General features: G+C 51.4%; 1 protein-coding gene across 1 annotated transcript; it reads right to left on the bottom strand.

Annotated features, from left to right (window-relative positions):
- On the bottom strand, positions 1-26,368 carry HAUS7 (HAUS augmin like complex subunit 7). The gene is made up of 10 exons (XM_054578105.1): positions 26,245-26,368; positions 25,054-25,169; positions 20,713-20,780; positions 17,702-17,763; positions 8,150-8,241; positions 7,556-7,711; positions 7,362-7,458; positions 6,657-6,887; positions 5,349-5,463; positions 1-239 (listed from the first exon to the last, which is right to left on the bottom strand). Exons 1-10 carry the CDS (start codon positions 26,341-26,343, stop codon positions 169-171), a joined length of 1,107 nt encoding a protein of 368 aa, XP_054434080.1. The 5' UTR covers positions 26,344-26,368; the 3' UTR covers positions 1-168.
- Positions 26,369-27,777: the final 1,409 nt, after the last annotated feature.

The following is a 27,777-nucleotide window of genomic DNA, read 5'->3' on the forward strand; positions in this document are numbered from 1 at the left end:
TACCCTGCCCCACCTCTGCCCCCTCCTCCGTCCCCCTCCAAGGAACTGAAGGCCCAGACAGCTGGAGGCTGTGCCTGGAAAACATGAGGGCTGTAACAGCTTCTCCTGCTGATGGCTTGGTCTTCCCTGGCCGCGTGGCTCTTCAGGGCACAGCTTCCTGCTCCCAGGCTACTTCTGGCCTTTCTGCAGACGTTCATGGAAGACCTTGTATTTCTGGATGAGTTCTTCCATTTTGGTGGCTGCAGAGCAAACCACAGTGAGTCTAGTGCCTCCCATCCTGCTCCCCTGCACCTGGCCCTCAAGGGGCTTGCACTCGGGCGGGGGCGGCGAGGGGCTGACTCCCACAGTGAACCAGAAACTGCTGAACCAGGAGCTGTTGAGGGAGCTAGAGGCTAGAGAGCACCTCATGTTGTAGTAGAGAGGGCCACGCACAAATGGAAGGTTCCTGCCTACCCCTTGGGGGGGGGTGGTGTTGTGATATAATCAAACACAAATCAAATGGCAAGGGCCTTAGTTGTGACCAGTTGTTTTCCTTTCAGGGGTAGGAAACGCTGCCACAGTATGCACCTGCCTCTCAAGGTATCCACTTTAGATGATAACCACTGGGTGTGGAATGTGGGGACTTTAGCTCACTCCTCTCCCCCACCCTGGGTACGGGAGTTTCCTCGGCAGTGGTGCCTTAACTTAAGACACCTATTCCTTCCTCCACCAACTTGCTTCTCTGCCTCCTCGCCCATCTACATGGCAAGGTAGCTATTGGCATTTGGTCTCGCCCATCCCAAGGGTGACTCCGAAGTTCAGGAATCAAGGGGTGTGCCTCAGGGTGAGTGGCCTCGGCAGCAAGATGCTGGAGCAGGCAGACTCCTAGGAGAGCTGGGACGAAGCCTGGCCCATCCGAGACTGGTCCTGACAACCGTCCCCACTTGACATGAATGCTCTCACCAGAATCAGATTATCACCCTTCCTGTTTCGATCACAGTTCTCCACAGATGGGATTTTCCTGCATCCCTTTGGGTATCACCTGACTTCCTGGAATCCTTAAGTTTTCCCAACCTCTAAGCCCTCTGGCCCACTGCTCTCCCGGGGCCGCCCCCGCCCCAGCTGCTAAATCAGTTCCCATCCACTACCTGGCCATCTCTTGGCTGAGCTTGGTTGGCTAGGTGTCAATTCCTAGGCCAGACACCCCAGGCCCTTTCAATGTGCAAGGCATCAGCCTCTGGAGACCACAGGCTTTCTCTCTGGAAGCGCTGGGCCCCAGCCCTGCATCCCTGCTACGCCAGACATCAGAAGGCTGGGTGGGCCTGAGGACATGTCTTTTTGGTTTCATCCGCTCTGGGCTTAGAATCTGTAGACTCACCCCCTCGGCTCTGCCCACCTGTTGCTTCACTGATCCTCTGCCCTCCATTTTCCTTCCTCTTTCTCTGGAGAGCCTGTTAGCCACCTGGATGGGGCCTCTGCTTTGCTTATCTTTGTCTTCAGTTTGTTGGTCTGTTTTCTTTCTATTCTTATCGATTTGTTGCCTCATTTTATTTTCTACTCTTTCCACTGACTTTTCAACACATTGGCAAGCCTTTTTAACTTCTAGGAGTGTTTGCTTGTTTTTCTCCTCGCTGGTTTTCATTTGGGCATGATACACTAAGTCCTTGCTTCATGTTGCCAATAGGTTCGGCGAGTCGAGGTAAAGCAATGTATAATGAAACCCATTTTACCACAGGATAATGAATAAAATACCATCTCCTCAACATTCGAGCAAAAGGCCATTATTCAAGGACTTGCTGTACTACATTAAGTTTCTTAGAAAGTTCATTTCTTTGGATGATCCATTAGCCCTGCTCTTCCTGGTCTTTCTTCTCTCTTTCACGGTGCTGGCCCCACTGTGTTCTGGTGGGGCCACCATTCCCTCCAGGGTCTGCCCTCCTACCAAAGGAGCTCCTCCTGGACAGGGCAGCAGAAGCAGACAGGGGTCAGCCCTCGTGCCATGGACCCTCAGAGGCCAGAAACAGGCAGGCTTCTCCTAGGCTGCTGCCAGCCACATTAGGACCCTGGGTTTGCCATTCATTTCAATCTTTTCTTTACCAAAAAAAAAAAAAAAAAAAAGAGGAGGCTAGGGTGTCACTGGGAGCACCAACCTGTAAAGACCTGCTTTCCCTTCGCCCTCTGCTTCGGCCTACTTGCCACTGCTCCATCCCCGGGGCTGTCGGCCACATGGCCCTGTGGCTCCAGCAGGCAGATATGCTCCCCCGCTGCCGCTCAGGCTGTCCTCTTGGCTGCGGCTTTCTCCACCCCTTGCATCCATCAAATTGCCCCTGTGTACTTTCCAGCTTCCAGAAATCTGTTACTATCTCTCCCTGTTGGAGCCGTCAACTCCCCTCCCTCACTCCCAGCACCGAGAGCGTTGCTTTGTTTTCAAAAGACATTGATATTTTCCTGGCACTGGGCTCTCTGGAGGCCTGGGAAATCAAATGGGGCCTCAGGTCCATTCAACTGAGACGGTGACTGGTGAACGACGAAGGGACGAACAACCAACATAACCTGCCTACTGGCACCCAGATCAGGGGCCCAGCTTCTTATACTGGGAAGGGAAGTAGCAGAGACACACAGACCATCCTTAGTGGGAGGGCGTGAGGAGGTCATGGAGACCAAGGCCCTCGATTCTTCGGGGGGGAGCAGGGAAGGAAAATTCCCAGGCCGTTCCTCTGGCGTGTCTACAGCCCACGAACTCCTTTCAGACAAAATCAGGAAACTGCACTCATGAGAACCGAGCCCTCCAAGTAGGAGGCAGCACCACCCAACAAAGCACAGAGGAGAAGGGGCTAGAAGGGCAGGGTTCGCACAGCTTCGACAAAAGGGGCGCTTACCTAAAAGGTGAAACTTGCCACTAAGCCTGTGACTACAGGTGAGACGGCACACAGTACACAACACTCATGATCATTATATTAATGATAGCATGGATTGTAAGCATTTTATCAACAGCAATTATATACACAGGGGAGAAGAGTCAGAGTGACAGCGGTGATTAGGATAAACGTTATGATATATTTGAAAAACAGAGGATTCTCTGGCAGTTCACTGAGAAAGAAGAGAGACTCCTGAGTGCCCAGTATACATATGGCAAGTGTGTGTGCCAAAGCCAAGAGAGGTGAAAAGGCCGGCTGCCCAAGGAGAGGGCTAGCTGGAGAGGCAGCCCTCCAAAGGGAGGGCCCAGAGACCATGCAACCTAAAGCCACTCCTTGGCGGCACACTCACGGCGGGCGGAGGGGGGCGGGCAGGGGCAGTTATAGGCAAATGATTTAGTAGCTGCTGCCTGAGGTGGTAGATGAGAGTTGGGGCAAACTATAGACTAAGCAGAAAGTGAGACGAGAGGCTGGGGAATGAGATGCCCACAAGGAAATCTTAACGGCCATGTGCATGCCCGAGGCTGTGCAGATGCGCAGGGGAGACCTGAGAGGGCCCTGAGTGATCACTTCTGGCCGACCCTGAGGCTCAGAGCGAACAGGAAGTGAAGGAGAAGGAAGAATCGCCAACTGTCTGGCCGTGTGTTAATAAAACACATGAAGCCACACATCCGAGTTCAAAACACTACAAATGGGATAAACTCAAAGCAATCCACACCAAGACATATTCTAATCTAACTGTCAAAAGCCAAAGACCAAGAGAATCTTGAGAATAATAACACAGGAGGGGCCGTACAAGGAAGGGGCTTCCAGAAGAGCAATGCATACAGTTATCACCCAGTCAGGACAGCACTAGCTGTAGGCAGGAAAAGGCACGAGAAGGGTTTCTTGGCCGCTCGGCATGTTCTATTTCTCCACCTGGGTCATGGTTACACAAATATTCGCTTTAAAATCATTTGAACTAGAATAAAGGGGGTCTGCACAGGGAAAACATCCAACTATTTCATGTGTCTAGCTTTATGAGTTAAGAGTCCCCCCAAAGGCTCTATTTCGTATCAAAGAAAAAGTTTTCTCACTGTATACTTCCAAAATGAAAAAAAGCAACTTAGAAAAAAAAGTGTAACTGAAACTAAATTACGCTACATTTTTGCCCCTATCCAGTAGTGGAAATGTCAGAAGGATCAAATCTTGCACTGGCAAGGCTACAGAAGGATGGACACCGCTTGGCCTTGCAAACGGCGACAAGCCTGGCCTCACCACTGTGACCTGGGGAACCCCATCCTAAGGGCATAATCTAAGTGGCGATACACTTTATGTGTAAGCGTGTTCACTGCATCCTTTTTTAAAGACTCACAATGGGGGAATTACCTAAGTAATATGCATTCACTGGGGAACATATGAAGACTACAAAGTAGGATCAAGAAACAGAAATTAAACTGAACTGCTTCTGATTCCAACCGGGAGAAAACCAATGTCCACCTTCTGGCCCATTTCCTGCGGTTCTTCTCTATTGTTTTCCTTTAGAAAGGCAAAGTCATGCCATGTATTTCCTTTGTACTTCGCGTTTTCCCTTCAACATTCTAATACATGTTTCCTCACTGTGCCATCACCAACTTTTGAAATGATGAATAGCCCTGGCTGGTGTGGCTCAGTGGGTTGAGCGCCGGCCTGTGAATCAAGGGGTCGCCAGTTTGATTCCCAGTCAGGGCGCATGCCTGGGTTGCGGGCCAGGTCCCCAGTAGGGGGCGTGTGAGAGGCAACCACACATTGATGTTTCTCCCCTCCTTTCTCCCTCCCTTCCCCTCTAAAAATAAATAAAATCTTAAAAAAGAAAAGAAATAATGAATGCTATTTCACCATTATACATAAGCCGTTTCCACCTGAGTGTTACCCAATGTCAAAGTTTCACCTTGTTTTCAGAAAGTGGTAAGCAAATTATAGCAAATGGCCGAATGGAATAGTGTGTGACAATTAAAAATGCCACTTCAAGAACATGGGAAAATGCTTAGAATGAGGTCTAAGGGAAAGGACATAATTATATAAAAGTGTGCACATGTCATTATCACACTTAACATATATGAAGAAATTTTTTTCAAAAAAGGATGACAGGAAAAACAATAGAGGGAAACAGACCAAAATATTAACACCAACCATTTCTGGGCCACCAGGTTATGGACTGTTTTTATTTTGCCTCTGCATGTCTTTGGCTTATCTCAAATTTCTCCAGTTAATGTCCTGATTTCATAATCTGTCAAAAGCAGTTTTTCAAGGGAAGGAAAAGCTTATGCATTAGAGAAAAAAGAAAGAAGTAAGGGGCCGGTCCCTAAATATTCCCCAAATGCTGGCTGAGCACAGAAGGAACCCCGGCATGAGCCAGGAGCTAAGCCAAGGTGACAGTTCTGTCTGTGACCACTGAGTGGGAGACCACAGCTGCATAAAATGGTGACCACATACCTAGACTCATCACAGAGTGGTTGCTGCTCCAACAGATCTGCTCAACCTGCTGCTGCTTTGCCATCTGTACAGCATTTGCTGAGACGTCAGCGAGCTCCACCACGGCTTTCAACAGCTGGGGGGGGGAGGGAGGGAAGGAGGGAGGGAAATGCGTGGGCAATAAATGCCAGTGGTCTGAGCTATAAAAGGCACCTCGTGCTTCCCACCCAGGTTCACATGGAGCGTGTGATCCTCTCTAGGCTCTTAAGCCTGTGGCATTCACCCCCAAGGACATCCATGGGTGATGGCAGGACTCCCAGCTACCTGGAGAGTCGTCAATCAGAGCTCTCCAACCTAACCTCCTCCATCCTGGCCCAGCGGGGACACCACACATCACGTGCCCCATCCCACACTGGGTAGCCAAGCAAAGCCTGTGGCACTGTGGGAAAATGTCCCGTGGTGGGGAATCAATGCCCCCAAATCAAAGGGCCTTTCTGCTGGGAGAGGGCTATACCCTACCTCACCCTGTTGGCAAAGTCACAAAGGACAAGCTAACCAGAGGTTTGGAAGTCTAGGAGCCTTTCCATTAAATAACCAATATAAACGCTGTACAAGCCCCGAGCCGATGTCAGAGTTCCACGCATGGCTACTGTGCTCATAATCACAGCCAAAGTCTGCATTTAGGTTGGCTCTGGGGGTCTGAAATGTGGAACAAAATGGGTACATATTCACATAGCCGGCTCAGCAGTGTGAGACCACTTTTTCCTGTTTCTCTGAGCTGAGTCAAGTGCACAAACAGGCAAGCATCTGCCTGTCTGGCATAGTTCTTGGTCATACGCAAGAACAAACAGGCCATGATACATTCCGGTGTGTCACAAAGACAGAATGAGATCAATACAGGGACAGATGCGGGAACGAAATACTCTGTAGCCACTAAGATCATGCTTTTGGAGAAGTCAGAATGACATGCAACAATGCTCACAATAAAAATTCCAGTGAAGGAGCAAGCGTGTCATAGGCAATTAGGACGCAGTACAGGCAGCACACAAACCTCTTCCAGACCCAGGGGCTTGGCTCAGTTAACACCCACTGAAGTGCAGCGGGGCTCTCAGAGGGAGAACCCGTATCACCGCTCATCCCCTCCACGGCACAAGGAGAAGCTCCTGCCCCGACCCACCAAAGGTCCCGCCCAGGCTGAGGGCTGGAGCCTGGAGACCAGCCGTGCCACCTGCTCACAGGGAACCTGGGCCCAGTCTCTCCCAGCCCCCCGTCCCAGCTCTTGGGTCCCACGCTAGGGGCTACAGTGGGAGAGGAGAGGGTGATTCTTACCTGACGACATGACATCAGAGTCTGGTACACAGCCTGGACGATGGGGCCGCACGGGTGGAGGTAGGGGCCTGGGCGCTGGCAGCACTCACCCAGATCGTCGTCGTAGACTTGGAGGAAAGCTATGACGAGCTGGTAGAAGTCAGAGATGACCAGGCGCAGTTTCTGGTCCAGGGTGCTGGTGTCGATCCTGCTTGAAGCAGCAGCAGCCCCTTGCTTCTGCTGCGCAAAGCACTGCAAAGCCAAAGGGAGAAGGTCCCTTGATGCTGCCCTGCATGCCTATGGGGCGCCAAGTCCCTTCCACCCATCAGGGGACAGGGTCTGCTGGCCATCCCAGGCTCCCGAAAACCAGAGGACATTAAGACCAGAGGCAGAAAAGAGCAACTTTGTTCCGAGCAAAGCTGAATGGCTCCTGGCCTCAGCCCCGCCACTGCAGCCTGTGTGGGCCTCAGGGTCACACGCACGGCAGCGCAGGAAAGCCTAGAGCTCGGGGCCTGGCATGCAGTCCACCTGCCCGATCCTTTCCATTCCACAGGAAACCTCCCAGCTCCTGCCCGGGGCTTGTCTGTCTCTCCCCTTCCTGTGGGCTGAGCACCCCCTACATTCTAGAGCCCATCAGGCTCCGCACACATGCCATCTCACTGAAGCCTCACAACACGCCCATTGTGAAGGTGGGGTGCCTGAAGCCCTGGGAGCGAGCACCCTCACCTCCGTCCGCAGTGTCTGCAGCTTGGTCACGCTCTCCTGCAGCTGCTTGGCCAGCTCTATCACCTTCTCCTTCTCCAACTCCACAGGGGGGTTGGCCCTGCAGGGAGAAAAGGGGGGGCGCTCCCAGCTCTGTTCCATCTCGGGCCACGCATGAAAAGTCTGTCCTAGATCATCAAACCATGCAGGGCCCCTACCTCTGCCAGTCATTGCCTTGCTTGTCAGGGGGCTGCATGTCCAGGAGCCTTGGGTCACACTCAGGGTTCAGGAGTGTCTGCAGCTGGGAGCTGGAGTAGAGCTCCCCCAGCAGTTCCTCGTTCTTCTCCATGGTGCTCTCGAACTGCCCCTGCACACTGCAAAGGCGGCCCCAGGGCCACAGTCACACGCTGCAGCACGGCATCGAGGGACTGTGCTGGCAGCCTCGCTGACGTCCCATGTGGGAAACCCAAGAGGCCAAACAAGAACTGGCCGAGAGGCCAAGAGGAGGGGTCTCCTTCAGTTCTTGCCTGCTTTGGCAGCCAGAGCTGACGCCATGCCTCTGAGAACCCACCTGCCAGCAGGGGCAGCCCAAGCACCCACTCTCCTCAGGAGGCCCATCCCCTTCACCCCGGCAGCCCGGGACCTGGGCCGGTATGCAGCTGCAGCCGCCAGGCCGGGGAGTGAAACCCCAGCTAGAGATGTGCCTGGGGGCAGGCCCAGGTGCCCCGCAGGTCCCCGGGGCCACCCGCTCCAGTTGGAGGACCAAGGACACCTGCCGGCCATTCTGTGGAGGGCCTGTGCCGAGCCTTTACCTGGAGAAGCTGGAACATCCGACGGCCAGGCTCTGGACCACGCCCAGCAGCTGGTCCATGAAGTGCAGCTGCTTCTGGGCGCAGGCCCAGCCCTAGGCAGGAAACATCACGTGCACTCACTGGCAAGGCATGCTGGGTGTCCCCGCCGCACACCCTACCCTGCTGCAGCTAGTGGAAAGGAAAAGCCTGGACCACCCGCTCCCTAGTTCCCACTGGGCAACATCTTGGACTGGCTCAGGGACCACAGCCTCAGGGGCTATTATCATGCAGCACTCCCTGTTCCAGCCCAACCTTCGGCTGCACCGATGCCTGGGACCACAGTGGAAGCGACAAGTGTTGTATAAACATCTGGGAGTTTGTGCCCATCACACACCCAACAGTGCAGCTTCTTGGTTGGGCGTGCAGGGTGCAGGAGGGCCTGTCGAAGGCAGCAGCCCACAGGAACCTGACGGTGGCCCGTTCCTCAGGAACATCTCCAGGAGGCAGATCCCCCGCCCCAGCCGGGAACGACCAAAGCTGACTGGCACAGCAAGATGGAGCTGCGGAGGTGGCCTGCACCAACCCCACTCCTCCTCGATGGGAGAACAAGGACTTGTCCCTGACAGGCGGCATGTGGCTGGCCTTACAGCCAGGGTCCCCAAGCAGCAGCTGCCCAGCCAGGAGCTCAAGGCTTTAGGAGTACAACTCCTTCGTCCTTCCAGAAAGAGAAGGCTCGCAGCCAATCCCCAGGACCCACTTACAACCTGAGAGGCCCGGCCTGCTGCAGAGAGCCCTGTGTAAGCAAGTGGGCCAGAAAGGAAACTGGGCCCGCCGCTCCACTTTAGCTCCTCATTGCCCTGCCCTACACACCCACTATTCTGGAGAATGCGTCAGAGCAATCTGCTCAGCCAGCCTCACTGGCTACTTCCTTACTAGAAAGCCCTCCAAAAAAGCATCTGCACTTAAAGTGGGTGTGAAAGGCACAGGCTGAAGTGAAAGGGCCAAGAGGCTCCGGGTGGCATTTTAGCCCAGGTGGCCCTGGGTAGGGAGGAAATCTGAGGACAGGGATGTACTCTGTTACATGCTTGCAACTCAGCTCCCCATCCATGGGGGCGAGCCTCGTGGCTGCAGCTGCCTGGCACTCTCTGCAACGATGGCTCCCGGCTACGTGGCCATGTCTATAGGACCGGTGTCCCTGGCATCTCCACCTCCACACCCTCAGTCTGCCACGGGCTGCTCAGGCCTCATCACTACCTCCTGGTGACTCATTCTCCCAACCTGCCCACATGACGCTGAGCCCAAGTGACATACCTGAAGGGCAGCCTGAGTAGGAGGTGGGGAGGGGGAACACTGTCTAGAGAGGGGATAGCCCAGACAGCAACATGAGGAGCAACTGTCCCTGAGGACCTCACGAACTTTCACCAGCGGCCAGGGCTGGGACGCCCTACTTGCCACCCCTCCTCAGCACAGACCCAGCTCCATATAGTCCCTCCGGATGCCCAGGAAGGGGTAGGTGCTTATGCTCGGGGCTCTGCCAGCCTGGGGCGGGGCTGGCACTTTGGCACTTACCCCAGGGGGCAGTCCTGGCCTGTGTCTGCCCGTGTGCTCCCCTCGCTACAGGCCTGGCCCACAGAGCTCCTCTGTGGGTTATCAGGGCCCAGCCCCTCTAAGACCGAAGGGTCCCCAGGCCGGACTGCAGCCACCTTGCTGAAGTCCATCCATGGTCTCTAATGACCCAGGAACAGCACCAGGTAGGAGCCTCATCGCATCTGTCTCCCCCCCCTGCCATCCAGCAAGGACGAGGACACTGTGAAAGGTTTGCAGAGCAAATCCACGAAGCCCCAGAACTCCCCACGATCCAGGTCCACTCCCTCTCCTGGGCCCCACCCGAATCCCTCCATCAGCAAACCCGGTGGGCCAGCCGAATCCAGCTGCCTCCCTCACCGCCTCGGCTACAGCAGATACCCAAGCCAGCGCCCGAGTGCCTGGGCACAGCTGCAGCCTAACAACAGGTCTCTCAGGGGCTACCCGGCCACCTCCTTCACACCCGGGCCACAGCCATGTCTGTGCTACTAAACAGAAACTCTCTAGTGGCCACCCACTGCATGGAAAAGAGCACCCTGAGGCCTCCCCAAGCCTACTACGTGCCACATGGCCCAGGCCCCATCTCCACTCCGGCCAGAGCGGCCTGTTGGCTGTTTCTGGAACAGGCCAAGCACATGCCACCTCAGGGCTGTCCTCTCCCTGTTCTCGAGCCCTTCACAAATATGCTCTTCTACTTCAGCTGCACTGCTATTTTTTATTGAGATATAAAACACGCCTCATGAACTCACCCTTCTTAAGCGCACAGTTCAGTGACTGTCAGGGTAGTCACAGAGCTGTGCAGCCATCACCACTATGTAAGTCCAGAACATCTCCATCACCCCTGAAAGAAACCCCTTCCCCACCGGCAGTCACTTCCCATACCCCTCGCCCAGCCCCTGGCACCCACTGACCCCCCTTCTTTCTCTATGCTCGTGCCTCTTCTGGACATTTCACAGGAATGGGATCATACACTACGTGAGCTTCTCTCACTCAGCAGAATGTTCTCATGGTTCATTCACGTTGTAATACGTATTGGCAGTTTATTCTTTATTATTGCTGATTAGTTTATCTAGTCACCAGTTAATAAAAAGTTGGGTTCTTTCTACTGTGGGCTCTTTAGAATAGTATTTCCTCCTCACGTGCAAGTTTTTGTGTGGATATTACGTTTTCAGTTCTCCTGGCTATATAGCTAGAAGTGGAATTGCTGGGTCCTGTGGGAACTCCAGGTTTATCCTTTGGAGGAACTGCCAGTCCGTCTTCCCCAGCGGCTGTGCCATGTACATCCCCACCAGCAGTGCACGAGGGGTCCGACTTCTCACCCTCACCCATGCTGGTTGTGTTCCCTTGGTAAATTACAGCCATTCTGCTGTGGGTGGCGTGTGGTCTCAGAGAGGTTTCAATGGGCATTTCCCTGATGACTAATGATGGTGAGCATGCTTTCAGGCACCTTACTGAGCATTTGTGTATCTTCTTTGGAGAGATGTCTATTCAGATCCTTTGCCCATTTTTGCCTTGGGTTACTTGTCTTTTTATTACTGAGCTGTCACGGTTCTTTATAGATTCCGGACACTAGACCCTTACCAGATATGTGATTGATAAAGATTCTCTCTAATTCTATGGATACTTTTCAATTTTTTGATCGTGTGGTTGGAAGCACCAAAGTGTTTCATTTTAATAAGGTCCGATTGCTCTATTTTTTTCCTTCTGTGGCTTGTGCTTTTGACATCAAAATGATGACTTTTACACTTGATCTTAGCCAAAAGGCTGAATAGTAGTAAAATGACAACAAGGATATTGTTATGAACTCAGGGCTTTAGAGATACACAATAGGGTCCCAGTCTACTGTAGTCATTGTCATTGCAATGCATCCATCATCTCCACAATGTCTCCTCTTTGGCCAGTGAGGGCTTCTATTGCTGACTGGCTCCCGAGTCCTGTGGAAGGTGTTCCTGACTGAACTGGTACATTTCCTGCCCCAGGCCTGTGTTACAACTGGAGCGTCATTGTTGTTGGCCTTTTCAGGGGACAAAACAAGGAAATGCATGCATATGCATACACACGCATACACACACACACAGTTTTTAAGTTAAAACATACTAGGGGCTCACACAGCTTACAGCTGTACCTCCTTTCTCCCATGCCCCAACTCCCAACATTCACTAGTGTCAACATACATTATTATTTTCCTTTTATTTTTTATTCCATAAAATGGAATGAAGTATTAATCCATGCTCCAGCAGGGATGACCCTTGAAACGAATGTGCTAAGTGAAGAAGCCAGTCGCAAAGGGCCACATGCTGTATGACTCCATTTCTATGACACAGAAACAGCAGAGCAGGGGGTACCACGGGCTGCAGGTAATGGGGAGGGGAGAGGCTGCTTAATGGGCACGGGTCTCGTCTTAGGAAGGTGAAAATGTTCTAGAACTAGACAGAGGTGACAACTGCACAACATTAGGAATGTACTAAATGCTGTTGAACTGTCTGTTTTAAAATGGCTTAAAAATTGAGTACAGAATTTCAGTTTTGGAAGATGAAAAAAGTTCCGAAGATAGAAGGCAGTGACAGCTACACAACACTGTGAAGGTACTTAATACCACTGACTGTATACTGACAACGGTTCAGATGATAAATGTTTACGTTATTTGTATTTCTACCAAAATAAAAATATTTTTTTTTAAATAGTAGAACCCCATCAGGGCCTGCTGGGAAATATTTTTTAAATAGTTAAAGTCATAAATTTTATGCTATGTACATTTTACCACAATAAAAATAATTTTTCAAATAAAAACTAAGGGCCCTTGGCTGGCATGGCTCAGTGGATTGAGCACCGGCCTGTGAACCAAAGGGTCGCTGGTTGGATTCCCAGTCAGAGCACAGGCCTGGGTTGCGGCGGGTTCCCAGTGGGAGGCGCGAGAGGCAACCACACATTGGTGTTTCTCCCCTTCTTTCTCCCTCCCTTCCCCTCTCTAAAAATAAACAAATAAAATCTTTTCTAAAACTAAAATAAAATAAAATAAAAACTAAGGGAAGGGTTACAGCTCCAGGTAAGACGGAGGGAACACATGCCATCTTCCTCTCCCATGAAGTACCCGCATCTCAGAGCAGGACAGAATGCATGTGGCAGGTGTCTGCAGCCTCAGAAAGGTAAATGCCAGAAGGAGTTGCAGGGGAGGCACGGAAACCACGGTTACCACTCAGACTGGTGACGGTTTACTGTGTTCTCTCCTCTGCTCTCTCCGAACCTGACCTCAGCCCACCCCAATTCCAAAAGAGAGCATGGTGGTACAGACAGAGAGCTCCGGAAAAGAGAACTCCTCATGCTCAAAGAGAGTGGGAGAAATCCCTGGCCTTTTTTCTCTCCCTCTTCTCTGTTCTCTCAGACCTTGGGCGATATCATGGTGGGGGTGGTAGCACCAGCCAAAGTGTCTGACAACAGAAAACAGCAGGAGCAACACTCTGAGGGCAGGGAAACTTCCTCTCCCTTTGGTGGAGCCATGGGGCCAAATCCTACGACCCCTTCTTCCTCTCAGTCCTTCTGCTGCTACGGTGAAGTCACAGAAGTGAGTGATTTCTGGCTAAAGGACCGGAAAGGAGAGCCCAGGAGCCAGACAGTATCAAAGAGATGACAGGGAGGGAAGAGCTCAGGAAAGTGACCCCCTAAAGCTGTTCATGAACAGCTGGGCTCACTCCATCCCCACACCCATGTCAGGGTGGACCTGATCTTAATGAACATATTGAAAACTCTGATTACTAAGCCAAAGGAGAAACCAACGCCCGGGTCCCAGGCCAGCCCTCAGGTGGTGCACATGCATGACAGATCCAAATGGCACAAAGGTCTGTGGAAACTGAGCCGACACTGGGGCCACAGGCCAGAGAAGCAGGCAGAACATGCAGCTTCAAACTAACCAGGTTAGGCGCCTCCTAAAACACAAGCATTCTCCATAAAATTTAACAAGACCCAGTGTCAAAGTAATAGTCAAAATGTCTAGGACGCAATCTAAAATTACTTGGCACATGAAGAAAACCACAAAAATCTCAACTTTCATGAGAAAAGACTGTCAAAAGACATGAATGACAGAACAGCACAGATGCTGGAATAACCTGACCAATTTAAAGCAGTCATCATACAAATGCTGAAGAGCTAATGATGAACACTCTTGAAACAAAGTTAATAGAAAGCATCAGCAAGGAAACATAAAATATTAAGAAAACACACAGAAACTTTAGAACAGAAAAATAGAAAATCTGAAATTAAAAACTCACTGATGGACTCAAGAGCAAAAGGGAGGGGACAGGGGAAGGAGTCAGTGACCTTGAAAACAGTAACAGAAACTTTTCAATATGAGCAACAGAGAGAAAACATAAAACTTCCCATGTTTGGCAAAAGGTACAAACTTACAGACTTGTGAAGCTAAGCAAATGCAAACAGGACAAACCCAAAGAAATCTTCCCAGAAACACATAATCAAATGACAAAGAAAAAAATGTTAAAGTTGCAGGAGAAAAACAATGCATGACCCACAAAGGGAAAATCATTCAAATTGACTGCAGATTTGTCATTAGATCCCCTGGAGAAAGAAGAACTGCCAACCCAAAATTCTATATTCAGTCAAAAAGTATCCATCAGGAATGGAGGGGTGCTAGACATGCTCAAACAAATAAAATCTAAGAGAATATAGACCTAGCGGAACATTTCTAAAAAAAATGCTGAAGGCAATTCTGCAGATAGAAGATGATACCAGAAAGATACTTGGAAGATCACAGATGAAGGAAGAATAAAATAAAGGACAAAACCCCATGATCATCTCAGTACATGGAGAGAAAGCATTTATAAAATTCAATACCCTTTCACGATAAAAACTTAACAATGTAGGAATAGAAGGGAACATCCTCAACCTCATAAAGGACATCAATTAAAAAGAAACCCACAGTTAGCATCATCCTCAATGGTGAAGACCAAGTACCTCCCCTTAAAATCAGGAACAAGACAAGATGTCAACTTTTGCCACTTCTATTCAACATTGTACTAGAGGTGCTGGAGAGCAATTAGGTAATAAAAAGCATCCAAATTGGAAAGGCAGATGTCGAACTATATTTGCAAATAACATGATCTTGTATATAGAAAATCCTAAGTGATCCATTAAAAAATTATTAGAACTACTAAGCAAGTTTAGAAAGGTGGTAGGATACCACAGCAATATGCAAGAATCAACTGTATTTCCACACATTAGCAATAAACAATATAAAAATGAAATTAAGAAAATTTCATCTACAATAACATCATAAAGAATAAAATACTTACGAATAAATTTAACCAAAGAAGTATAAGACTTGTACACTGAAAACTACAACACATCTTTGAGAGACATTACAGAAAACCTAAATAAATAATTCATGGATGGGAAGACAATATACCATATTTTGCCATGTACGATGTGCTCTCGTGTATAATGCACACCCAAAATTTTTACCACAACTTTCAGGAAAAAAAATCTTTCATTTCAACTTTTTAACTCATTTTTTTTAATTTATATATATTTAGATACTTCTTTTTTATATTGTAAAGGAATTTTAGCATTTATTTTTTAACATATGATGGCACAAGAAATCTTACGTAACAAATCATTACAAAACACAAGAATAGATACAAGGTATTTCAGGTACTACCCATGTATAAAGTGCATCCTTACTTTTCCCTCAAAAATTTGGGCAAAAAAAAAAATGTGCATTATATATGGCAAAATATGATGGTTGATGGCAATACTCCTCAAAGTGATGTACAGATTCAGCAAAATCGCCATCAAAATCCCAGGTGGCTTTTGAGGAAACTGACAAGCTGATTCTGAAATTCATATGGAAATTCAAGAGACCCCCTAATAACCAGAACAATCTTTAAAAAGAGAAAAACTGGAAGATTCATATGTTACAGCTTACTACAAGCTACAGTAATCAAGACAGTGCAGTACCAGAATAAAGACAGGCATATAGATCAATGGATTAGAATGGAAAATCCAGAAATAAGCCCTCAGTTAAGCTGATTTTCAACAAGGATGCCAAGACAATTAATTCAATGAGGAAAAAAATGGTCTTTTCGATAAATGGTACTGGGACAAATGAACAGCCACACACAAAAGAATGAAGTTGGATGCATACATTACACCATACATAAAACTACCTCAAGACCTAACTATAAAAGCTAAGACTATGAAACTCTGAGAAGAAAACATGTGTCAATGTTCGTGACTTTGGATTTGGCAGTGGATCCTTAAATATGACACCAAGAGCACAAGCAACAAAGGAACAATTAAACTAGACTGCATCGAAACTTTATGCCCCAAAGGACGCATCAAGCGAAAAGACAATCCACAGAATGGGAGAAGATACTTGCAATTCATATATCTGATCTGACTTGTATCCGGTATATACAAAGAATTCTTATAACTCAGCAATAAAAAGACCAAAAAATCCAATTAAGAAGCGGGCAAAAGAATTGAACAAAGACATTTCTCTAAAAAAAGATCTATAAATAGCAAGAAGCACATGAAGATGCTCAACATCATTAGTCATCAGGGAAATGCAAATTATAACCACAATGAGATGAGCTAGCCCTTCACACCCAACAGGATAGTCAGAACCAAAAAGACAGCCAATAGCTAAGTGTCGGTAAGGATGTGGAGAAACTGGAACCCTCACACGTTGCTGGTGGGAATGTAAAAATGGCGCAACCACTTTGTAAAATAATTTGGTTGTTCCTCAAAACGTTAGACATCAAATTACTATATGACCCAGCAACTCCTAGCTATGTAACATTCCTCGCTACATACCCCAAAGAATTGAAAACATGTCTTCAGTCAAAATCATATACAGGAACATTCATAGCAACATTATTTATAATAGCCAAAATGTGGAAACAATTATTTCAAAAAAATTTTTTAAAGTATTAAGACTAGAGGGCAGGATTTCTTTGAATCAGCAGTGACTGTGGAGGAGGGTGTGGATTAGGGCCCCCGCTGCAGCAGGCAGCGCATGGGGGAAACGCACGGGCTCGGGAGCCACCGGTCTGGGCTGGAGGCCAGGCTCTGTCACTGGGTGACCTCAAGTGAGTTGTCACTGCTCCTGTGAAATGGAACTAAGACAAGTACTACTGCCAAGGGTAGGTGAGACACCTACTGGCGTGTACGAGGGGGTACCCCAAAAAAACCCAGAATTTATTTTTAAAAAAATGGTGTATCCATTCTCACACGTTTAAACTTCAGTCTTCAGTCACCTTCCAAGTAGTCTCCATTTGATGCGATACACCTTTCGAGACTTTTTTCCCCACTGCTCAAAACAGTTTTTGAACTCCTCGATTTTGACACCTTTTAGTGCTTCTGCCATTTTTTTATTTCACCTTTCCCACATGGGCAAAACATTTCTCTTTGAAGGCTTTTCTCATCCGGGAAAACAAAACAAACAAAAATCGCTTGGGGGCAAGATCGGGTGATTAGGGAGGGTGGGGCATGGGGGTCACGCCATTTTTGGTCAAAAACTACTGAGCACTCAGCACAGAGAGGGCAGGTGTGCTCCTAAATCACCCATCATGAAATGGGCAAACCTGCTGAAAGAGTCCTCAAAGAAAATCCACTGAAGCAGAACGCAGCCTCTCACAACAATGCCAGCTGATACACTGATGCGAATGGGTTCCTAGACCACTCACCTACTGGGGGAAGCCTGTACTACAAGAGGCTCACCCTCCAGAAGACAATTCTGGTATTTTTGGGGGTCCCCCCTCATGTAGTACTTACCACAGTGCCAGTGTGTATGAAGTCATCGACTGAGTACAAGATGCAGTCTGTCCCTGCATTTGGTCATCATAAGCCTGAGATCCACCCTGGCCTCCTCAGCAATGGCTAGACTCTACTCCAGGGAAGCCTATGGACTCCTGCCCTGGGGGGCTAGGGATCGGGGAGGCGGGAAGATGAGTGGGGACAGAGAGGGCCCTCTCTTACCTTCAGGAGCTCCTGGTCATTCGGCCCGCACAGCATCAGCTCATGGCCTAGTTTCACCATCTCTGTTGGAACACAAGGATCCTATCACTGCCGACCCCCACCTAGACAGGAGAGGACGTCGCACACCCAGGGGATGCACAAACATGCAGAGTTCCCAGCAGTTCTCTGGTAAGGGTGTTCCTGCTCCAGCGTCGGCAGGTCCAGAGCCCACAAGGCTTGGCTCGGCCTGAAGGACCGGGTGGATAAGGAAGCAGGTGGCCCACACACATAGCTGCCAAGACCGCCTCTTGCTGTGTGATCTGCATCCAGTCACTGCCCCTCTCTGGGCATCAGTTTCCTCACCTAAAAATAAGGGGTCACATCCAATGCTCTTCCATTTAGGGAACTCGGGCTTCTAAGAGAAGACAGCAGCTTCCTGAGGAGCCGACAGAGGTCAGGGAACCTTCCAAATACACAGTGTGCTGCCTTTTCAGAGACCTTATCAGGCCAAAGCAAAAGGAACCATTGCTCTCATTTGTCCACTTCTTACATATCTTTCATGTCATCATCTCCTTTCCTCTCGCCACCAACCCCAGGAGGTGAACCTTAGCTTCATTTTACAGATTGGGAAACTGAGTCCAGGGTGTCCTGGGTATCTTCTGAGGAACCATCTGGTATACAGAGAAAGGCCAAGACTTGGGGCCAGAGTGTCTGGGGCCAATGCCAGCTTCACGCTCCCCACCTAGCTCTGCGGCAATGTCCTCACCCTCACAGGCAAAGTCCATCTCCTACCCCCAAGTGCCTCAGTGGCAGAACAGGCAGAACTCTGGCATCTGCTTTGGAAGGTGTGGTGCAAGAGCAAGCAGTGCATCTACGTGAAAGCATTAGGAATCCTGGAATGCCGTACAAATGCCAGTAATACCCTCAAGCACACCTGCTCCACCCACAGCCCTTAACCCCAAATCCTCGTGTCCTCCCTGGCCGCTCTCTTGCTTAGCCCACATCCAAACCTCAGGGAGTCTGGCTGACCTTCCCTTCGCTATAGATCCAGGATCTGAACAGTGAACCCCTCCCACTCTCGTCCCCATCTCTAGCCTGGTTCACTGGAAGACCCTCTCAATGGTCTCCCTGCGTCTGCCTGGGCCTCCTATTCTCAGCGCAGTGGCCCGCAGGACCCCGCAAAACCCAAAGTGAGGCCACAACCTTCCTTGGAATGAAAGCCAATGTCCTTCCGTGGCCCACAAGGCCTGACCAGATCCGGCCCTGTCCCCCTCTGACCTCATCCCACCTTTCTTCCCTTGCTCTCCACTAGGTACCAGCCACCATGGCCTCTTCACCGTTCCTCAAAGCTGCCAGGGACACACAAGCCTACCTCAGGCCCTTTGTACTTGCTATTCTCATGCCCTGAGCGCTATTCTTCCTGGTGTCTGCCTGACTCACTTCCTCCCCTCCTGCAAGTCTCTACTTAAAAGAGAGGACTTCCCCGGCCATTGGCCATCGTATGTCAACAGTACCGCCCTTCTCCCAACTCACCCAGGCACTACTCTATCCTCACTTGTCCTTGTTTATGGCGCTTCTCACTGTCTGTACACTGAGGATCCTGCTGCCTTCTTTGTTTACCACCTGTCTCTCCCACCTAGCACCTAAGCACCGTGAGAGCAGTATAGCTCGCTGCCAGCACCCAAAAGAGCACAGGGTGCATAGTAGGTGCTCCATAAGAACTTGTCAAATGAATCTGCGATTCTAATCTCCCTCTTTGTCCCATTTTCTCCCATTTATACTCCTTAACAAGCATTCATGTCTACCACCTGCTTCAATAGTCAGCACACTCCCACAAGGTGGGCAAGGCTGAGGTTATCACCCATACCTGACCGAAGAGGAAACTGAGGCTGGGAATGGCAAGGTCAAGGCTGTGGCTGGGCTGAGGGCCAAGGTCAGCACCTGTATATGCATGAGTGTTAAAGAACTCAGCCCTGGCTGGTGTGGCTCAGTGGACTGGGTGCCAGCCTGTGAACCAAAGGGTTGCTGGTTTGATTCCCGGCTGGGGCACATGCCTGGGTTACGAGCCAGGTCCCCCATGGGGGGCGTGTGAAAGGCAACCACATGATGTTTCTCTCTGTGTCTTTCTCCCTCCCTACTCTCTCTCTAAAAAATAAATAAATAAAAATTTTTAAAAAAGATTTCAGGTGCTGTCTGATGGCCAGGTTTACCCGGTTTGGACATGGACCTATCAGTAGGAAAATACCGGCAGTACCGGACATAGGACTCATCGCACTCAGCAGAAGGCCCCCGCGCTCCTTTGTAGCCTGGACCAGCCCACAGGCCAGCCCCGCAGGCTCCCATACACAATGCCCTGTTCTCCTGGCCTATCTGGGCCTCAGAGACGACTGTCCCCAGTTAATTAATTTGGCAGTGCCAGCTAGGGCATGGATCAGGACTCCAGGGTCCAGTTTACTCGATCCTCGGGTGGTTGGGCCAAATGCAGGCCCATGGAAATTTCAACTTTTGGAGATAGATACCATTGTGAAGGCCAAGAGTTAGCCACCATCTTGAGGACTGCAATTTGCTCCCCTTTATCTAACAATGACCATGACTGGGTTAAAGACAGTTTCTGCCAAGAACTGAAAAAAAAGTGGTTCCAAGACAAGGCCTCGTGGAGAGCTACCTGGTGTGCTCCCAGAACACCGGCTGTAGTGTACACCTGCACACACCAGTGACACAGGGACAGAACCACCACTGGCATCCACAAGAACTATTGTCTCTGCCCACAGTGCCTCATGGGGTGGGCTGGCAGGGAGACAGGCTCTTGGTCTTATTCACATGCCCCTACAAGAGTAGCTCTCCCACTCACCACACCAGTGGGGGAGGGAGCCTGGTTCTAGAAGGTTCTAGCAGTATCTACAGGGTGTGCACCATCTAGAAGAAAACACCAGTCCAATGGGAAATTCACAACTCACTAAGGAGACAATGCACAAGTTCAGAATAGCCCAGAACCCACCACCCAACTCCAAACTCCCCTAACACAGACCCACCTTGGATCTTCAGCTCGGCTGAGGCCCCCTTCAGCAAGCAGAACCTGTCTTGCCAGGAGGGACAGGCCCTGCAGGAAAAGAGCAAGACCAGTCAGGGCTGATCAGGCTAAAAGGCCCCTCATGACCCCACCTTATCCGAACTCTAAAAAGTGAATTACTTGTGTATGTGCTACACGCCATTGAGATGTTCACTTTAAATTGGATAATTTTATGTGATGCAAATTTCCACGCCATAAATTAGCAGTTTCAATTATAAATATTTCTGAAAGTTTACCTCAGGTATATGAATCTGAAAACTAAAATTAAAATTCTCACAATAAAATAAATAAATAAAATGACTGCCCCAGAAAACAAAACGAAATTCCCCAGAGCTCTAGCTCTTTCTCAGAAGGAAACAAGGGGCCAGCTTCTTCTTTATCATGGCACAGGTTTGTTTGGAGGATGTCCCGAGACAGCCCTTCCAGCTCTGGCATCCTTGCGGGTCATCCTCCTGCACCTCTCTCCGCAGTGTCTGCTCTTCTCGGCCTCTCTGCTGGAGCACACCGAGTCGGCTCCACTCATCCCTTGACGCCCATGGCTGATGTCATCGCCCGCCCCCAGGAAGCAACGCTGGCATCCCTCCATCACAGCGGGGCCTGGGCACTGCCCACCACTGGGCGCTCGTCCCCCGACTCTGGGCTCGCCAAGGCCGGCAGCCGGCTTTCCATCAAGTATTTCTAGGGCCTAACATGGCAGGCAGCACAGAAAAGGCAGTCAGTCAGTGAGCGTTTATAAACAAGTGACCATGGCCTCTTGCCACAGAATAACCTGCCATCAGTAAATGTCCACACTTAGCTCTTTCAGCAGAGGAACATTGTCTACTTTTTAAAAAGCAAAAATCAGCAGGGGGTTAATCTACTCCAGGTCACAGCTCTAAGCCATTTGGAAGCTCCCAGTGTCATGGGCTGTGGGGTCATAGCCCCATCCTCCTCAGTGCGGAAACTGCAATCCCAGCTGCCCTATCTTGGCCTAGTGGAGCCCCGGCCTTGATGACACCACGTGGATAAATGAAACAGTGGCCAGTTATGAGCATCGTGCCTTAAGATGCCGAGCTGATGGGCAGAACCCTTTCCAGACACAGGCTGCATCCCAAGGCAGTAAGGGCCGCAGAAGCCTGACAGACATCACAAGTCGCACGCAGCTCGGGCCTCCCGCTGGGCCTCCTCTGTTAGGGGGCACAGTCTGAGCTCCAGCTGCTCAGGCCAATGCCTGTTTGCCCGGGAGCCCCAGGAGCTGGCTGCGATGGTGGGCCCAGCCTCCATAAGGACAAGAGGCTCTTTTCACATGATGGTAGGTTCCGGGGGTTCCATCTTACCATCGAGGTCCCAAGGGACCTCCAACTCAGCATGGTGAGAAGGTGTGGTGACTGTCCCATTGAGAGGGCTCGCTGCTCCTTCCCCGGGGCCATGCCTCCTCATGCCTGTGTCCCAGGCCACACTTGCCCTGACCACACTGGGGCCCCAAGAGCTAGCGGGGCCAACCCAGGCCTGGCCCAGGGCCTCACACTGCAGAACTGCAGTTAGAGAGGGAGCTGGACCCGGCAGCCTCAGCTACTCAGCCTCACAGCCTGTCTTCGTGACTCATTAAGGCAACCTCTCCCCCACCCCCACCGCCACCCCACTCCATCCGCATTCTGCCGAAGAGGGCAGGGGCAGAAAGGGCAGGAGAAGAAAGAGCCCCAACATATGAAATGCTAGGAGGCTGGCTCCTGGGCCTCCTTGCTGGGCAATGTTCCCAACTCACAAGGCACCAAGCAGCGGAGAGCACTCAGCAATCCATCAGGCTGAACCACAGCAAACCACTTCAACACGCTAAAGAACAAATCCACAAAAGCCTAAGTGACCTCGCTCAGAAAGGGCTTTCATTAAAGTTGATTTTCCTGGAGCAGCAGGGAACAGAACGGAAACGAACAGCGTTCAAAGCCTTGAAAGCAAGTACAGTCCTTTGGGAGCCAAGGAAACCCATGTTCCTTGAACTCAGCTACCCAGGGGACCCCTGTGGCCCTGCTCCCCTCCTGCACTGAGGGCCAGCTCGGCATACGGACCACCAAGAGCCACCACACTGAACTCCCCAGCCAATGCTGGGTGCAGCCTCCAGGTCCTGCCGAGAGGGGCGAACACGGTTGCCCTAGACAAGGGCCGAAATGGTGAAGTCACGTGCAAAGAAAGCCAGCATGAACTTGAGGGGAAACTGAACTCTGTCCAATCCTCTTTTCAGGCCCTTGAAAAAAAACCACAGCAGTTTTCCCAGCTTGGGATCATAAAAAGGGTTAGGTTTTTAATACTTAAAAAGGTACTAAAAACATTTGAAGAATGCAGCGGTAGACAGCCCCCCTGCACCCCGCACCGTGCCTCTCTAGGCAGCAGAGCAGCCCAGTCCCAGCTTCCCTCTGGTCTGGCAGATCTGGGCTCCCTCCCACAAGAGCTTCTCCAAGCCATAGCTTTGGCCTCCTCCTCCTCCTGGGAATGAGCTCAAGACTTCTGCGCTAGCCCAGGCTATCCCTGGTACTCCCGGACAAGATGCTGGTCCCTCAAGGGCTTACAATGGCTGTCCTGTGAGCCATCTACCATTCTGAGCCCAGGATCCTGCCAACTTTCCCTAGGGCTGTTGCTACACCTTCCATATTGGTCTCCCTGCCTCTGGCCTCTCCCCTCCAAATCCATCTGCCACAGAACCCCTAAGTCACCTTGCTAAAATGCCAATCTGTCTGGCGCTTCCCTGGTCCCATGCTCTTCCTACCCAGAGCACAAAGTTTAAAAGCCTCACATGGCTTGCGAGGCTCCACATGAGATGCCCCGGGCTGCCATTCAAGGCCACTCTTGCCTGGCTCTCCCTCCCACACCTCGACTCCTTGGTCCTGTTGAAACAAGCACCTCTCAGATCAAATGCCACCTCCTCCCTGACAATGTCCACAGCACTCAGACTGCAGAGGTGTACCCAACACCAGGATCCGTGCCTGAGCCTTTGGCGGCCACTAAAGCCCCAGCTCCTTGAGAGCACCCATCCATGTCTGAGGCGCCTGGAATGGCACAGGTGTGCATGTATCCATGGGCCTGCCCGTCAGTACAACGCTGCTGCGGCCTGGGGCTGACGGGGGAACCCTGCTGGGCGCCTGCCCTCCAGCAGCCGGACAGGACAAAGACAAAACCAACAGGCCGAAGGCTGCGGCAGGAATGTGCTTAAAGGTTGCGTGCATCCAGGGGAAGGAGGAATACGTTTTGCCCTGGGAGTGGAGACATTTTAAAAGGAGGTGAGACGTGTGACCTGGGTCTTTGAAGGCTGTATCAGAGTATGAGCAACACGCGAAGATCTGAAGGGCATCTCCAGGAGGGAAAACAAGATCAGCGAGAACAAAAGGTTCTATGAGTGCTGGTGTGCCAAGGCCTGTGGTAGAATCTGAAGAAGGGCAGCAGGAGAGGCTTAAACATGAAAACGCCTCTTCCTTCCTCCCAGCCGTCCCTCGGACACCCAGCTCAGGGCCACGTCTGCTGACGTCCTGTGGCCCTGAAGGTTCACCAGCTGGGTGCGGGCTCGACCCTCAACCCTGCACTGCTAGGCTCCTGCCCAGGCATCGTCTTCAGCTGCAAGGGCAGGATGGCCAGTGTGAAGGGGGGCAGACCCAGGCCTAAGCTCACAGAAGACTCCTTTACCACCAAGCACTGGTGCTCCAGACCAGGGCCCTGGTCTCACGTCCAAAAGCACAGGGCCCGTCTTCCCCACCAGAGCCTTAAGACAGATGCTCAGCTCAGGGGCTGCTGCTCCCAAGAAACAGACATTCTGTGGCCTTTCTGGATCTCTCCCCTTGCTGCCTGGGCAGGTTCTGCTACCTTTACACAGTGCCAAGCACATACACCAGGCTGCACCCTGACCTGAAGGACTGGGGTCTTGGCCCTGCTTGTCACTCCTCAGCAGCAAGACCCGAGACAGTTATAACTCCATCCGGACCCTCAGCTTCCCAAGGACTGACGTAAGTAGATCATTTATCAGGCCCCTGCTAGTCCTGAAATCAGTAGTTAGAGCAAAAAAAAAAAAAAATCTCAGAGGCCAAGCTGAGCACTTCAGCCAGGTGGTGAATGGACTCCCTGAAGCAATACTGAAGGATACTTTCACTCCAAATTTGACCATGGCTGCTTAACTGGCACTTCTTACCTCAGAAGCTGCTGTCACAATGACCTGGGGTAGGGTACAGAGCCCTCTGAGAGGACAGCTACTTATAAACAGAATAAACCCCATCTTGCCCAGGTGGGCTGAGTGGCACCAAGTGTGCCCCCGAAATGGCGGAGGAAGAAAAAACTCCGTTACCGTATATACATCCACTCCAGGATATCCAAGCGGTACTTCGAGGGGCTACACAGCAGTTCCTGAATGGTCTTTGGTTCTGTGATATAAAGACCCTGGAGGAAGGGGCAGTTGAGGTCCTAAAGCAAGGAAAGGGAAAGGCAGGAAGCTTTAGACAGCAAGAATCAACAAAGGGCTACAATACACTTCTGCACTCCGGCCCTTACTGCTCCTTCACATATGTTTACTGATGCCAGGGACAGAGCAGGCTTGTCAGAGGGCACTTACTACTGCTGCCCACAGGCACACTGCCCATTCCCACTGTGTGCACCCTGCAGCCCTCAGCACACTCCCCTCCATCTTTCCTAGGGGTAAATTTCCCTCATTCTCAGCCCCATCTACGACAGCCTGCCAACCCATCTCCTTAACATAGGCTCCCCTCTGGGCTCTTCGTAGCAATTTGACCTAGTAGCAACTAGGGGCTTTAGCTAGATTATCAGAAGCCAAATGCAGGCTACTAGCTATAGGAGTAAAGGGACAGGGAGCGGGATGGGTGCCAAAGGGAATTCTCCGGGAGGGGAGGGGAGGGGAGGGGAGGGGAGGGGAGGGGAGGGAGGGAGGGGAGGGAGGGGGAGGAGGAGAGAGGAAGGAAGGAGACAGAGGGGAGGGGAGAAAGGCTAGGAGGGAAGGGGACGAAAGGGGAGGAGGGGGCCAGGTGGAGGGGAGGGGAGAGGGGCGGGGCGTGCGGGAGAGCGGAACCCGGGACACTACCCTACCCTGGGGGCAGAATTCCTCACTACTGCCACCCCTGGCCGGTAACGATGATTGGCCTGGGGCACGAACTCCACCCGCCTGTCTCTCCCAGGCCCCGCGAGTTCCTTGAAACCAAGGGTCTGTGCCCTCCGCAACTCTGCACTTTCCTCGCGAGCCCAGCCAGGTCTTGGAAGGTTTCGGGCAACAGGAGTTAAGGTGCAGTACACTCGCGGCGCCGGCCAGAACTACCAAGCACTGGCCGTGGGGACAGCAAGAGCAGAACCTCGGGCCTCCCACAGAGCAGATACGGACGCCCCACAAGGCGCCCCTGCAGGGGGACGCGGGACGCAGCCGGGAGAGGAGACAGGGGCAATGCGCACGGTGCCGCCGACTTCCTCTAGTGGCCCCGCCCGCCCGCCGCTCGGCCCCGCTGCCCCGGGTGGCTCCCTGGGGTCGCAGCACCTTTAGTTTCGCAAACACCGCCACGGCCGCCTTGAGCACGCTGTCGTCGTTCTGCTCCCCGTAGTGGCTGCAGCCTTCGCCAGCATCCAGCCCGGCCATGTTTCCCGCTCTGAGCCACGCCCTACCCACGCCTCACAGACGCCCGGGATTCACGGGCCGGCCCCGCTGCCAATCACGCACTAGCCAGCACTCCAGACTCCCACCCTCCAGAGCTGAGGTGGGGGCAAAGGCGGAGCTCTCCATCGCGCCTTCCCATTGGGTCGGGGATCGTCACGCTCTTAACCACCACCCGAGAGGCAGACTGCACCGAGTGGGGCGGGTCCAGAGCCGCTGTCGTTGCTCCGGCCGGCGATCCGATCGAGGACGCCTCCTGGAGAGCCTCCTCCAGGAGAGGGCGCTCCTTGCTTGGGTTCTCTCTGGGAGGATGAAGGGGAGCTATGGGGACTGGATGGAATTGGGACTTGTGTCCCATCTCCCAGTGCGAGGCTCTATAGGCGATAGACCCCACCAGTCCCTAGCCCTGTGATTTGGGACGGGTTACCTAACTGTTTGGGGGCCTCCTTGTCCTCACCTAATGGGGATAATGAGAGCGCTTACCTCACTGTCTTGCTGTAAGGAGGATGGAATGAGGTAGTAAGTCCTATGAAATAACCAGGACAATGCCTGGCACATAAAAAGAACTACGTATCCACGGCAAGTGTGGCTCAGTGGACTGAGCACCGGCCTGTGTACTGAAAGGTCACCGGTTCAATTCCCTGTCAGGGCACATGCCTGGGTCGGGGACATGAGTGAGGCAACTGATTAATGTTTCTCTTTCTTTCTCCCTTCCCCTCGCTCTGAAAATAAGTAAATAAAATCTTTTTTACAAAGCACTGTGTAAAAATAAAATTCACTATTATTATGCTGGGCTCTGCTACTTCCCACTCCTTCTCCCCCAACCAGTCTTCGAACTTCATGAAAGGTCCTGTGGCTCCTTTCTGCCCTGTCCGCTTACAAATTTCTTTATGTCTCTCAGGCCCTTCAAACTCAATGAGTCTGGAATGAGTCAGCCATTCCTTCTCCCAGACTTCCAAAGCCTCCAGCTCAGCGAATGTCCATATCCCCAGAACCTACTGATCAGATTAGGTGGGAAGGAGCTGGAGGGTGACTGGTACCCGGCGAGTGGGGAGCCAGTGGCAGGCAGCCACTGGCAGCCTTCCTCTATCCCTCCTCTGTGCCTCCTTTAACTCCTGGAGGGTGGGATCAGGGGTCGAGTGTAGAAGCAGGGAGACCTAGGGACCCGGCAAGAAGCAACTACAGTCGGCTGAATGACAGGAGAGGACTCAGCTCTGCCTGAGAGGAGGGGTGGGCAGGAATCCGGGCTAACAGGAAGGGACTACAGCCTGGCCTTCTGGGGTAGGGCCTGATGCCCTACTGAATGGTTTGTCATTCCAAGCTATTCTGAGGACACAGAGCTTTGGAACTTGAGCTGAAGGGACAGCCCTGGCCCAGGGGCCCAGGGACCCAATGGCATACAAAGTTTCTTAACACCCC

This window comes from Pteronotus mesoamericanus, unplaced genomic scaffold (genome assembly GCF_021234165.1).
Source record: "Pteronotus mesoamericanus isolate MK-2021 breed Mesoamerican mustached bat unplaced genomic scaffold, CSHL_Meso_final contig_493, whole genome shotgun sequence".
Taxonomy (NCBI): domain Eukaryota; kingdom Metazoa; phylum Chordata; class Mammalia; order Chiroptera; family Mormoopidae; genus Pteronotus; species Pteronotus mesoamericanus.